The 15,246-nt window shown below is 42.3% G+C and overlaps 1 protein-coding gene across 3 annotated transcripts; it reads left to right on the top strand.

Annotated features, from left to right (window-relative positions):
* The first annotated feature begins 305 nt into the window (after nucleotides 1-305).
* On the top strand, nucleotides 306-14,453 carry LOC119737516 (polymerase delta-interacting protein 3-like). 3 transcript variants are annotated; one of them, XM_038211938.1, is made up of 8 exons: nucleotides 306-444; nucleotides 4,296-4,719; nucleotides 5,695-5,883; nucleotides 6,688-6,849; nucleotides 8,774-8,833; nucleotides 9,189-9,317; nucleotides 10,225-10,454; nucleotides 11,485-14,453. In XM_038211938.1, the coding sequence occupies exons 1-8, from the start codon at nucleotides 377-379 to the stop codon at nucleotides 11,669-11,671; spliced, it is 1,449 nt and encodes a 482-aa protein (XP_038067866.1). In that variant the 5' UTR covers nucleotides 306-376; the 3' UTR covers nucleotides 11,672-14,453. The 3 variants fall into 3 exon arrangements, with proteins under 3 accessions (XP_038067866.1, XP_038067864.1, XP_038067867.1); XM_038211936.1 differs by having other exon boundaries at nucleotides 309-444; nucleotides 5,692-5,883; XM_038211939.1 differs by lacking the exon at nucleotides 8,774-8,833 and having other exon boundaries at nucleotides 319-444; nucleotides 5,692-5,883.
* The last annotated feature ends 793 nt before the right edge of the window (nucleotides 14,454-15,246 follow it).

Below are 15,246 nucleotides of genomic sequence, written 5' to 3'. Positions count from 1 at the left end.
ATCGCGTTTTGGAACTTTGTAACATGTTCTCAATCCTCGGGAAGTTGAGATGGTCGATGGAATATTTTAACGAAAAGGCAGGGGATAATGATGTGTGCTTTATTTCTAGGCATTACTTTTTTATGTTTTTTTTTTGGTTTCTTTCAATTTTGTAGAAATAAAGAGCAGAATGAATTAAAATTTATTAAAAATCTATTAAATTTATTAAAATCTTACTGCTGTGCAGAACAACCAACGGTACGACTGCACAACGACTACACACTAATCGAACCACATGGGGGCGCCTGCCCGTACTATACCGTACCCACGCGCTCGTACACGAACTACTCGTTCGATGTGTGTGTACGTGTGCAATAAAACCTAACACTACAGTAACATGGCGGACAAGTCGCTGGATGAAATTATTCAAGAGCGAAAGATAGGTGGCTCAAGAGGCCGTGGACGGTAAAAATTTGCCTAATACTAGAATAATACACTGTCATTCTATGTGTTCATTAAATGTGCCCTCGATTCTTGTGATAGTTAAGTGTGAAAAATATGCACAGATGAGGTAGGCCAAGTGATAGGCCCTTTACCAGTTGCGCTATGCCCGGCCGGCCATGCCAGATTTTGTTTTTTCGAAAAAGTTGGTGATTTTGATTATGGAGTAGGCGTAATTGCAGAATACGCCTCAACTCGAAAGTTACCCTCTTGGTAGTTGGAGGCAACTGCGGAAAGAATGAAGTATCCAGACGCCAAGTATTTCCTAACAAAATTGGAAATGTTTCTCAGCCGCAGTCCAAATTGCCAAAAGAAAGTTATAGGCCTAATTTCTTTTCAACACTTTTGCAATGACTGACCTTTACTGAGATGATATGGGCTCTGAGTGCCAACAAAAGAAGGCGTGTTTTTTCCTTTTTGAGAGCCCCTTGGACAGGACACCGCATGTGCGTTCTGGACTGGTTCGCGCACGAAGTACGCACGACTTATTTATCCTGAATGTGCACAAAGCTAAGCCGTTGCATCTTCGCGCGTGAGCGTCAGACGTCGTCAGTGCGCTAATATGTTCAAATTTAACTTGCGAAGGTCTCACAGACTAATCCTCGCTCCCAGTAACTTTTGATCATACATAATACGCAGTGGATTGATCGGGAACCAGTCAAGGTCTCCCCAAACTCTCCTTTTCCGGCCATTGTCATTGAAGGGAATGTCAGACAAGTCGACCGTTGAGACAACTCGACTGTTGAGACAAGTCGACCGTTGAGACACCTCGGCTCTGGACAACTCGACCGTTGAGACAGCTCGACTTAATGGAAATGTATACACGTGTAGCAGAAAAAGTTGCATAAATCTGTGGCAGGACCGGGCGCGGCGCAGGCACACTCGATTCACAGATCCGGTGGCCGTCGCGTCGGGCCAGCGCGCCCCGCCCGCGAGGATCGGGCCCGGCCCGGCACGCGGGCACGTCGACCGGCGCGGCAAGTGGGCGCACAGCACAGGCCCGGCACAAACGATGTCACCGTGCACGTTACGGCCACGTTGACCGACCGGGGATGGGATAAGTGGGCGCACATGCCCGGCAAAAACGATGCCACCGTGCACGGTACGGCCGGTTGACCGGGATGCGCGCACAGGCCCGGCAAAAACTGCACTATATCGGCTCTGTTATATGCAACCAAACGGCGATCAGCCGCCGTCAAAATCCCTATCCCCAAACTAGGCTCACAAACATGCGAGTCGACTTGTCTCAACGGTCGACTTGTCTTTCCATTTATCGCACATACGGTCGAGTTGTTTCAACGGTCGACTTGTCCCGAGTCGAGTTGTCTCAACGGTCGACTTGTCTGACCCCCATTGAAGGGTACTTGTGCGGGTCCTATTAAAATGCGTCAACAAGCGTCAACAAGCGTCAGCGGTCGTCAACAAGCATCAACAAATTTTGTATAAGTTTTGGAACGTCAAAAGACGTTTCTATGGTAGAAATAGTGACAAAGGACACATTCAGCATATAAAATAAAGTTAAAATTATTTAAAGACTTGTTTTTTTGAACGCGAAATGTACGAGCTTGTCGATTAGTGTTGGCCGCCATCTTGTTTGGATGGCGCTGTGCACGTTGCGCATGCATAGTATGGCTCTGTACACTTCACGCATGCGTAGTACGGCTAGCTTCACGTAAATAAAATGGCAGCCACCCCAAACTCGACAAACTCGTACATTTCGCGTAAAAAAAAGTGTTTAAATAATTTTAACTTTATTTTATATGCTGAATGTGTCCTTTGTCACTATTTCTACCATAAAAAACCTCTTTTGATGTTCCAAAACTTATACAAAATTTGTTGATGCTTGTTGACGACCGTTGACGTTTGTTGACGTTTGTTGACGCTTGTTGATGCATTTTAGCAGGACCGACTTGTGCAGTGTGCACGGAGCCCATATGAAGAAAAAAGTGGCATCATGTTGCAACGTTCTTTACGCAACGGCTATGCAGTCGAAAACGACCTTTAACATTGTTTAAAATACGTTAGGCGCTGTCGATTATTTTGGCAGTGCCTGTGCCGTGGGCCGGACATACTTACCAGGCAATGTAAGTGATCGTGAGATGAAGAAAGTTAGAGGGCACTATTTTTTATGGGGTTGGGAATTTGTAAGAAATTTATCGTCCCTTCACTTCTAAAAAATATGCTCGTGAAGGTGCAAATGGTGGTCTCTGTCATGTCCGTCTTTATCCGTGACCGTGTAAAGTGAATGGGGAAAGTCGAAAAAATTCAAGTCCAAATCCAGTTTCCTGTTGGTGCTACGAGGGGAAAAATGTTGCAACCTGATGCCACTTCAGCGGTTGTGTGCAAAGTCTTTGGAGAGTCAAGAAAATTATTTCCTGACAATATTGGAAATGTTTCTCAGTACCAGATTCATGTCTTATCATCAGTTTTGCAGTGACTGACCTTCATTGAGATGATATATGAAGTGGCATCAGGTTGCATCATTTTTTCCCTACTAGGTGCTATGGATTGGGAGGTTGGATGTGGCTGGGGCATACATGTACAGGGCGGTATTTTTGGTGTGTGTGGAGGGAGGGGGGGGGGGAGGCTGCTTCTCATTTTCCCTTCTAAAAAAGTATCCTTGTGAAAGTGGAAATCGTGGTCCTTGTGTAAAGTGAACGAGAGATGTCGAAGAAATGCCCCGAAGAAATGCCCCGAAGTGGGAGCCTGCAAAGAAGATGTTTGACTGAGAGCATTCAACCGTGACTGCGTAGCCTGCTATGCATGGAAAGTGGAGTTGCGGGTTATTCTGCAGTTATCATAGTATGCCCCGTCTTTTTCAGTCTTATGCCATGACGGCAATACCTGTAATTTTCCCCTTCTTTATGTAAAAGTGCTTATAGACCTACTGCCTCTTTCGTGTCTTTTCAAATTCTAAACTTGAGACTTAAAAGACTGATTAACAAAATCAACAACTGCACCAAAAAAATTCTGAGTCCGTGTCCATGCATGGTCGATTAAATACAAAGTCGAAGGTCTGTGATGGTTACTTTTACTAGAACTAGAACTTAAAAGGCACCCGTGTCCTTTCTACTCAATAGTTCTGGCACTAGTGCTAGAACTTTTTGGGTTTCCTATATATGCTATGGGATTCTTAATTCCTGTGTTGAAAGACAAATTACATTTAGAATTCCACTTTCTCACACAACAATCTCTCAAACACAACAATCTCTCAAAAAGCAGCCTTTGCTGATCCATATCTCTTTAAAATATGGGAACTTCATTTTTGCGTTGTGTTTTGTCACCAATTTCATTCTGTTCATCATTTTACCTTGTAATTTCCCCCTTAATTCATAACCCTGCCCTATTTCCATAACATTCCGGCTGTCTTTCAACATCGCCGGCAATTTTGGTGTGATGTAATTGATTGGGATTGAACGTTGGTAAGGGGTGAAGTCATTGAGGTGTTTGGTTGCATTGTACTGTCAATGTGGATAGGGGCTCCAGTTTTTTTATACCTCCCCCCCCCATACTGTAAACGCAGTCTAAACTATATATCCATATAAATCTTTGTCGTATATCAGCTGCCCGCTTATGAGTGCGTTATTGTGTCACTTGTGTAGGCAAATGGACAGCCTTATTTTGTATGCATGCAGAAAAAAGGAAAAGTGTGCAGAAAGGATATGTGTGCAGAAAGGATATGTGTGCAGAAAGGATATATATGCGTGCAGAAAGGATTTAAATTCTCCATCAAGAATCACTGCAAATAAATCCAATTGTTGTCTAAAACCATATTGTGACGTAAATTACCATTTGCTTTCTTTGCTTATGTTCAGTGGTCGAGGAGCATTTCGTGGAGGCAGAGGTGGCAATGTCGTTCAGTCTGGGAGGGGGAGAGGCGGCGGTCGCGTCCAAAAGACCGGGGGCGGGAACTTCCAAGTAGCCATGCCCAACAGGTCACAGGTCATCCAATCACTGATGAGACAGAATGCATTCCGGCCCAATCAGGCCATCGCCGTGACGGTCCCCGACGCCCGCGAAAAACTGATCTTCAAGGCGCGACAGACCGACGCCCGGGAGAAACTGAACAAGAAGGCGAAGCTTGTGGATGTCCGGGTGAAACTAAACGCCAGACGGCAAAAAGGCCAGCAGCAGCAGCAGCAGCAGCAGCAGCAGCAGCAACAGCAGCAGTTATCAGGGGGTGATGGACCCATGATGCAGGGTGTAGTGCCTGGATCACAATTACGGAATCTTGGGAAGGTATGGCAATTGCATGTTCTTCTCTGTATGAACATTAAGCCATTGATTACAATCTTGTCTTAAAATTGCGTGAATTCCCCATACTCTTCAGGCAAATTCAATCAATGAATTTGAAACTGGTATGCTTATTCCAACCAAAAAACTACCTTTCCGTATTTGGACTTTTGTAACCCTTTGAAAAAAAGAAGGTTTTTGTTTGGGGCACAAAGAGATCCGCTTTGCAAACAGACTGGCTCCCAGTCTGTACATTATCGATACTGATTGTTGGCGGGAATTAGAAAAGCAATCCATTTATTGGAATGACACTCGAAAGTAGCACGGGCGGGGAACGCAACTTTAGCCTAACCCACTAAGGTATGTTGGTTCGAAACCCTGCTAAATACAGCAGCGTGCAACACTTGTCAAAATGACAAGCCTGCTCAGTGGAGCAAGATCCATCAGGTCAAACATCTCAATGCCAATCTGCCCTCAGAGTCTGCGGTCACCAACTGCAGCAGGATACAACTGTGGCATCGTTCAATGGGACTAGCTCTCATTATTTCAGAATTGGCTGTTCAAGCACCGGTGTTGATGGCTCAGTGCAGCAAGATCCCACAGACTTGTACACCTGATGCACTGTGTTGTGTCTGGCAGGGTTAGGGTTAATGCTCCTGTCAATTGTGAAGAATGGTGCGTCAAGGGTGCGTCATGTCCTTTATGGCTATGGCACAGGGGGAGCATCAACACACGATTTGGTGTGTCAAACAGTTTATTGGGTGTGTCAAACTGTTTATATGTTGTTTCAGTAGGTGCATTACGGTCTGTAAAATGTGGGTCAAAACTGTTGCTAAATAGCGTCAAGCGTGTACCTTTGGGACATCACCACTCAGGCGCAAGAGGTGTGTAGGTCTCATGGCAAAATGGTGAGGGAATTATAGAGAAACCTCAAACCTCCTTTTTCCAACTGCCAAATCTTTTTCTTTTATTCCCCAGAAGAAACTGAATGAAATAACAATCAACAACCCATCAGCAACAAAGCAACGCCAGATGACGGGGCCGACGCAGTTCACAATCAGTAACACACCGACCAGGACCCCAAAGGGGAAGGGCGGAGCTAATAACGTCAGGGTGTCGGTGGGGGCGGAGGGATTGCAGGTCACAACTGTAAACAAGTCTGCACAAAAGGTAATGCTCTGACCTCCGACCTGACCTGTGACCTGACCTCAAGCTATTCCAGAGTTCAAAGTTTAAGAAAAAGCTTAACGTGTTGAACAAAGAAATAAAGCATGCAAGTTGACCTAAGAAAACCCCTGCAAGATTTTATAAGTGTACAGCATATCCAGGCGCCATGTACAGTGGAACGCCACTATAACAAACATGGCGGTATCCACAGAAATTGTACGTAATAGCGTTTGTTCAGTATAGCGATTTTAAGCTGCCAATGCTCCGGTACTCACTTTTCAATAAATAGCGCCCTTCAGAACTTCACCCTGCACGCCCTGGTAGTTACTGAAAGATGACTTTGAACAGATGATGTTTGGTATAGCTGATGTTTCACTGTTTAGGATCTACAACGTGTGTATTAAACATCCTATTGTTTGCATTTAGTTTGTGTCCTGACTGGGCCCATCCAATCAAGGGCAATAAATGGGTACTTTGAAAGAAAAGAAAGCATTCAGTTTACAACATATTGAACATTTTACAAATTGATGACAATTATGAGAAAATGTTGACTTCAACTGCCGTTCAACCAGTCATGTAGATAATAATTGGGTAAATTAGATAACAGGATCTGTGACTAGACCAGTCGGTGTTTGCTACCAATACGTTTTCATAAAACATTGACTGGTGAGACTTACATGCTCTATAAGCTGTCTGTAAATTTCAGAGGATTTAATTTGAAAAAAAAAATACGCTCACAAAATAATCTATCATAATCAAATTCCTTCATTCAGTATGTCGGATGTATTCAATTTTGTATTGCCGTAGAGACAGGCCCGACAAGAGACATTACAGCTTCAACGTTCCGTGCCGGTGGTTGACAACAGCCTAGAGGAGGATCTCATCTTTCAGCCTGTCTCGGCCAAATTCAAGAAGATCGCAGCGCAGGCACCGCCACCGCCACAGACTAACATTAAAACGACCATCCAGGTAATATTCATGTTGTTGTGATTCATAATCATGCCGTAGGTTATTGTAAGCCTACAAGCCTGAATATAAAGCTGTGGTGATGAAGAAATTGTTAGTTGAAATATCTAGGGAATCAGGTAGCGACTCAAAACTCAATCCACATGTCGGCTTGGGTGGGATTCGAACCTTGCTCACAGAGGTGGAAGGCAAGAATATAACCACTGTGTCAAACTGAATCCAAAAATATTGAGACCATGGAGTCACAAATGGTCATACCAACTGCAGGCAAAGTAGTAGTGTTTTTTTCTATATTTATTTTACTGAAACGCTGATTCCTTTTCCTGTTAAATTTGATGTGTTTTAACCCTAACCTGTGATCACTGTACACTCATGAGGCCTCCAATGGAGAGAAACCATTGTGAGTGCTATTGTACAAAGCAACTGCCCCTTGACAGATTATCTGAACAATAGCTAGCACAATGCTTTCGCCATTGAAGTGATAGCGTGCCCGGAGTGGTCTATAAGATCAGGAGGATTTTTACTATTACTTTACATGGGTTTGATATTCTTGGATTATGCAAGTACAACATGACATTGTTTCCTGTGCTGTCAGGGATTTGTGTGAGAATCGGGAAAATGTCTACATGTTTAAAAATGTGTAGGAAATGGGTCGGTCATTAATTCCCGCCAACTGCGCTCGCCTATGGGCAACAACAGTGACACACATATCATACGCACGTGCAAGAATGGTTGGCTGTTGTGCGCACCTGTCGGACATTAATCACAGCTGTGATTGGTCGAAACATCTTGGGCTGGAATTTAGTGGATCAGTTCATTACATGTCATTGGAGACGCAATGAAGATTAGAAATTCTGTATCTAACATTGACTCAAATTCTGGTAGCAGACAGGTTATGTTTGGATTAAAGCTACAGTCCATCATTTGTAATTTGTGCATTTTGTTCGTTTGAAGCAACAATAGTGTTCAAAATCTAATGAAGGATACTGAGCAACTAACCTGATGAAGTTTCAGCTAAGCTTCAGCTGTATATTCCGAGAAAAACAGCATTCTAGGATCTCAATTTCAAATCAAAAGTTACTGGAATCATGTTTTGAGTTGTTTTGAATTGCAGCTATACGCGACGTCGCGCACTGTTCCGACGAATCATAGCAACCGCGCCTGCGTGTGCGTCGTGCCAATGTTTGCGCGCGCTTTGCCGAATAACAAAACGAACTACTAATTTAAATGTTCCTACGGTGCGTCTTAAGACACACCGTTGGAAATGCCTTCTTTCGTTGATTACTTCAAAGTGACAGCTTCCCAGAAAGAATAATTTCACAGGGAGTTTAGTTCCGTTACTATCAACCAAGTTTGTTTTTCAACAATAATTACGCCAGTTACTTTTCGGATGGCTGCAAATGATAGACTACAGCTTTAATTCATGAATGTTTGGTTTCAGGCTCTCAGTGCCAAATAAAGCTTAGGGCACACCTTTCCGATTGTACCTGTTCACCGTATCATCGGGCCATCGTGCAGACTATAGAGGTGTGCTCTGAAAATTCCAACCGATCTGACGGTATACCAGGCAACCGGTTGAAATCAAACATGTTGGATTTTTTGCATCCAATTTCACCTGATCCGATTTCACCGGACGCAATATTTATGTCAACCAATCAGATTCACAAAGGAAGTCACATGATTGTGATCATGTGACTGGTCATCATGTGACTGATGTGTCCAACTGCAATGGTGAAATAACCGTAGCAGAGATGAGGTGATCCGGTGAACCGATAAAGTCGAAAAAGGTGTGCGCCGGGCTTAAATGTTCCGTGTTATCATTTGTGGCCGATTTCATAGTTGCTTGTGTGTGGATGATTTATGTTTGTCAATTCCTCAGTTTTTATGTTTTCCTGAGTTTCCTTCAATTTGTTTCCATTCCTTAAAGGATGGTATGCATGCCGTTGGGTTCTCTGCTCGAGATCTGGGCAGCCCCTTCCAACTAGGGGTAAATGTTTCTGTTTGTTCCATTTAACATTAGTCTTATGTAAGACCTTGTGTAATTTGTCTGTTGGTCTGTTTTTAAATGACTTCTTAGAATAAGACATGTTTTACTAAAATTTGAACAATGTCCAGTATACTTTATTTATAAAGTGTTGTTGAAAAGTGGAACACCAACTGCATCAACCTGTGCAGAATTAGATTATCTTGTTTTGCTGTTTGTTCATGTTGTATGTGTGTTATCAGAGGTTGAAAAACACACATTGCTTTCCTTGAATTGCATCTTGTAATTAACCTTAAATTTGCATCTATACATTGTTTTTCTTCCATTGTTTGACTGATTTGGGATTTTTTTTTTACAGAACGCACAGCAGAAAAGTGCATTACAGCGGGTAGCCGCTCAGCCGCCATTGTCAGTTGCTGCCTCGACACAGGGTACCAGACTCATCGTCAGTAACCTCCATTCAAGCGTCTCCGAGGCAGATATTAAGGTGAGTGTTGTAATGGGTTCATTCTCACCAAAAGTTAGATTAAATTTCATTACGTTGACTGAAATTACAGTCCATTTACAGTTGTGTGTCTCGGTAACATGGATGTGGTGAATTCACTAGTCAATCACAAGATAATTACAAGTCTTAAGAATCTATTCAAATGACTGTAACAAAGGTAGTGCTTTGTAATTGTTCATCTTCTGTCACTTGGGACCTGACTTGGGAATTGACTTTCTGATTGTCTCAGACTTGTGGTCAACTTGACTACACCTCTAATGAATTGTCACAATTAGTGCAAAGTTGAAGGGTTCAAATCAGGAATGAACATTTATAAAATGCAAACTTTTTTTCAGCGAGAGAAACAGTTTGCTCTGCAGTCACAAGTTTCTACGGCTTTTTAATCTGTTAATTTGTCCTCACTTTATAAAAGTGGGAGAGCTGTCCGAGCATCTGTTGATGTTCAACACCCCGTGAGCTGTTTCAGACACCATATATCGTTAGTCAACTGAAAGTAAACACAGAATATTTCAGAAACTTGGACTCCCTAAGGATGCCATGCATAAACTCAAGAGGGCGCTATGTGTCCTCTTTAGGGAGCCACAGTGCAAGGGACACACCGGGTGCGCGTATTGGTTCGCGCATGCGTGGCGCGAAGTACGCTCCACTGATTATATTCTGAATGTGCACATGGCGTCTTCATGTGAGTGTCAGGTGTTGCCAGCAATGCGTTCGAATGTCCCTCGCAGTGGCCTCCCCAACTCTCCCCTTTCAACCATTGAGGGGGTACTTGTACACAGAGTCCATTTTTTACTTCAAGGCAGATTTGGATACCAAATTTTCAACTGCTGACATAAGTCCTTTCCTTAATTTTCATGCTCTTATTCTGTGTATGAAATGTCTGTTTTAGGAGTTGTATGGCGACGTGGGAGCATTGAAGAAGGCGCGCTTGGTACGCTCCGGCCTGGCGGAGGTGGTGTACATCAAACGGGAGCATGCCTTGGAGGCAATAGCCAGATACCACAACCGGGAGTTGGACGGACTCCCGATGCAGTGCAAGCTGGACACCAGCACCGTGCCAGAGGCTACCGGTATTCACGTCCCCGCGTCGGGAAAGATGTCCATGAATGAGAGATTCAAGTGAGTACTGAGACTCAATGGGCTCCGTCCGCAAACAGAGGGGGTGCTTTTTTAGCACTTTTGATAGTACTGCGTGCGCGTATTGGTTCGGATGCATATAGCGGGAAGTATGCACAACTAATTTTTTTCTGAGTGGGCATAAACTAAAACCATATATGAGCTCCGTGCGCTAACGAAAGAAGGCGCCCTTTTACCTAACAACGACGTCCCATGGGCGGGACATTTAGCTGGTTGACACGCACCGTTCCTTGTGTGTGACGCACGTACACCAGGGGATTTGTACTATGTAGACGCAGTGGTACGGCCGCGCGGCGCAGCAAAATTGCAGTCAGGCAAGATGGCGTTGGTCGGTCACCCCCAACTGTGCTCCCTTTGTCGGTGAGGGGGTACTTGTGAACGGAGCGGATAGCGCCTTCGTGTGAGCGTCAGATGTCAGTAATGCATTCGAATGTATCCCCCAGTGGTCTCCCCCAACTCTCCCTGTCTTGCCGTTGAGGGGGTACTTTGTGCACATACTACAAAATGTTAAGACTTCACCAAATATTTATCTTCAGAGTTGAACAAAGAAATTGACTGGAGCGGAGTTTGAACTTGTGACCTCTGATTACATTAGCAAGTTAATGTTTCTAGCTTCGTGCTTTTCCTGATCCCTGGCTTCATGGCATATAAAGGTATATCATCTTCTGACAAGCATCCTTGAACATAGATTGGGAAAACTGCCAACACAGGGCTGGATAGCTGAGTTTGACAGAACGCCTGTACAGCTATCTGAAGGTCGCAGGTTCAAATCCCACTTTTTAGAAAACAGAGGAAACATCCTCACATTTTTGGGGGTCTCGTAACTGGAATTCCTTACCAACACACACGTTTTTCACAAGTAATTCCACTATATCAGGTGGAATTTCTTTACATGGTGTCTTAGTCTGGTAGAAAGTTTTTCTTGTGACATTCGTAGGTCTGTTTTTGGATAACTTTTTAAAACAATGTTCCCGTGTACTTTAAAGTATCAACTACTTTTTACCTTCCACAGATTGATAGGCGCAGGTGCCTCAGGGATGACCGATTTCTCTCTCTCAACCGTTGGCATGCGATCAGATGCGATGGCACCAAGTAGCAACGATTCCGTCGAAGCTGCAACCGTCCACAAAGCTCTGTTCAAGACCGGAGCTTCGACGACAGCATCATCTAGGCCGGTGGTGTTTACTGTTAAGATCTAGAGGAGAAGCCTGAGGACAGAAGACCGATTCATTAAGCCCTAACCCATGGTATTTTTATCAATCAAAGCTGTGATTTGTGTCCGACATGCATTCACAAACATCCGATGTGCGTGTGATGTGCCAGCTGGAATATGCAGTGTGGCCTTAGAGAGGCATGTGTGTTGTGGGCGGGGCTTAATGGATTGGTGCGTGTGATGTGCCAGCTGGAATATGCAGTGTGGCATTGGAGAGGCATGTGTGTTGTGGGCGGGGCTTAATGGATTGGTGCGTGTGATGTGCCAGCTGGAATATGCAGTGTGGCATTGGAGAGGCATGTGTGTTGTGGGCGGGGCTTAATGGATTGGTGCATGTGATGTGCCAGCTGGAATATGCAGTGTGGCATTGGAGAGGCACGTGTGTTGTGGGCGGGGCTTAATGAATCGTTAGATTGTAGGCATGTAAACAGGTGTATGTTCATAATTTCTACAATGAGCAGTGCATTCAAATGCTAAAAATGTTGAATGACGTCCCAAAAAATCATTGCTTGAATTTCTGTTCGTGTGTCACGTAATTTTTCTTGTTGAGTTAATAATATATCAATGCTGCATAATGTACTCTGACAACTAGCCATATTTTTTATCAAAGCCATTACCAAGGAAACTACCGATTTTATCGATCAATTTATGAGAGAAACCTTGCTTAAGTGAAGATAGGACTGGTATCAAATACCCTGTGAAATTATTCCACCTGAATTGGAATCACTTGGAAGAAAACGAACGTCACAGTTGGTTTCAAAATAGGGTGCTCTCTTCAGTCAGGCCTTCCCGATGTGTTTTTTTTTAGCAAGAGAACTTTACGAGACCCAAAAAATTGTGCATACAGTTTATCAAAATGTACAGTATCATCTGAGTTAGCCAGGTTAGTTGTTTTCCCACCTTACTTAACATTTTGAGCAATTGTGTTGCTTTAAAAAACAAAACCAAAAAAAATCACAAACATCAATTGGTCCTACATATCTTCAGAACCCATATCTTATGCCCAGAACCGTCCTGAATCCTACAATATCCACCAAATTGTAGGAAACCATTGGAACATTCTTTGCATTTTTAATTTTCCAAGGGCATCAAATATACAAGCTTGTGAAATAGTTTGTGACTCACTGTTCCATCCTCAATCCAACAAAACCCTCTAAAAAAATGAATGTGTCATATGTTTCCCTTCCTAGGAAGTTAGTGTTAAGTACATGTACTTGTGGGGAACAGAGCACACTAATATTGTGTGTGTACATATGTAAATATTTTTGTATCATTATCTTGAATTTTTTCTCTCTCTGTATCAATGTTAATACTTTGCTGACATCTTTTGGTAGTGTTTCACGTACTTTAGAAAACAGTAAGAGGCATACTGGATGTACATGTATAGATATCAATTCCCTAAGCACACACGTAGATGTTGTAGTAACTGATTGTTCAACTTGAACTTGTAGTATAGTTTTAGATTTTAGATGAATTCCTGAGGGAAGTATGGATGTTGTGGGGAAGTACCCCCTCAATGGTGAAATAGTGTGGGAGATTGAAGGACACATGTGCAGCCATGACCCACACGTTGGTGCAATCCACTGTGAAGATGGTATAGGTTTGTGCACATTTAAATGAAGATTGTTGCTTACTCTGAACCATCTATTATCATGTCCTTCAGACTACCCTTCTCATGCATGGGTGTGTGTGTGGGGGTGGGGATGGGGTGTGACACGCCCGTTATTCCTTTTTGTTGGCAAAATGGTGTGTCCGTCAACAAATATGAAGCAACAAATAGTGCCACCTATTGTTAAATAGTGTCCAAAACGTCCACTTTGAAAGCGCCCTCAAACATCAGATGGTGTCCAGGTTCAACCCCCCCCCCTTTTGTACAAAAGAAATACAAAGCATTAGAAATAAAAAATAGTAATATTCATTCACAAAATGTGTCAGTTCCAAGCAGAACGTGCAGTACTGGGTGGTTTTAAAGTGTTGCAATCTAGTTTTACAACAAACTTTGGCCATTTATTTCTGATGAAAACGAAAACATCACTCAGTCTCTTTAGTGATAATTACCTAAAATGGAAAGCTAAGTTCTTTCAAGCGTTTGCTATACATATGCTGCTAAACAATCTGGGAAATACTCCTTCAAGAGCCAATAATAATATGGCCTAGTAAAAAAAATAAACTGGTTTCTCGTTCCTGTCCGCTTCCTATTTCCTGCCCACCTCATTTTAAAATTGACTTCGTACATTTGCAATACATTTTGCAAAAATATTGTCAATAAGATATTGTCTTTTTTTATTTGTTTCCAAAAAAATTGTAGCTATATAGGAAGGGTTGCTGCTTCTTTGGACACAATTTTGTATCGCAAAAAGAGTCGAGAAAATCTTGGAAATATCCGTCATCTTGGGAAAAATTAAAAAAAAGTCCCCGCCTCCTTCACTTTTTTCAAAGAGCCTGGACGAGGAACTATTTTATTATTTTACTTGGCCAAATAATGAAAATGTCTTGGAAGAGATATGTCGTCACATGTAAACTCACAATTAGAGTGATTTCCTAATAGAATTTCAAACCCACTATATTTTAATTTGCTCTTTTTAGCATAAAACTTTCTGCATGTAGGATGGTTCGTGGGTATGACATTTTAGACATACATGTAATATTGTTCTTGTTACCGCTATTCTAACTATGTTGTAAAATTACACCTTAATAAATTTACTCATTTACAATAACTCAACAAATAAGTCCAAATCCCCATTAAAAAAATGTGAATTTTAATTTTAGTTGAGGTCATTGATTTTTTGTAGAACTGTTTCTCACTTTGTCGATAAAGGTTTTCAGATGTTTTGGGTCAAAAAGAGACAGAAAGGCTAAAACAGAACAAACTAGAGAAGCGATATGTACATTTTTGTTTTAATAGGTGTGCTGGGGTCTGTCGTAAGCCCCTAAAAGGCCTAATGTACGAAACTATTTCCGTTTGTTGTTCTTTGAGATATTTAATTTCCCGTTCATGTCTACTCAATTAATTGCGTCTTTTTCAAATTCAGTAAATGGCCGTAAACATCCAAATAAGGTTTAAAGGGAATATACAACATTTGCAAACATCGAAAAATAAAACTACCAAGTTTTTACGAAATACCTTACTAGGATGTTGGTAAATGACAGTCTCAAGCATCTTGTAAAATTATGGCACCTGGTGTGAAGTCATTTTCAAGAAAATGGTATTTTTGTATGCATTTCCAACGATGCATGGTCGGCCGACCAGCGTTGGAAAAACCTAACTATTTTTCAACTACTGCTCCAAATTTACCATTTTTTCAGTCCAAATTTTGTTTGCTATTAGTTACATGTTCATGAACGGGTGCAGGCCAGCTAGACTGGTTCCCTTGCCTTACAATATTCCATCATCTATAAATTGATCCATTTTACCTTTTGTGGAGTCAGGGAACCAGACTACCTGAACATTTTTGTTTTTCTTGGTTTTTCCAACCTTTTCGAACACAAAACTTCAAAAATGTCAGTGTAACAATATTTGATCTATTATACTAACCCCTCAAATAGTTCATTTCTGAATAT

The sequence above is a fragment of the Patiria miniata genome, unplaced genomic scaffold (genome assembly GCF_015706575.1).
Source record: "Patiria miniata isolate m_02_andy unplaced genomic scaffold, ASM1570657v1 HiC_scaffold_3, whole genome shotgun sequence".
In the NCBI taxonomy this organism is placed as follows: domain Eukaryota; kingdom Metazoa; phylum Echinodermata; class Asteroidea; order Valvatida; family Asterinidae; genus Patiria; species Patiria miniata.
Note: the sequence above shows the minus strand (reverse complement) of the source record. Positions and strands in the feature narration are given on the sequence as shown.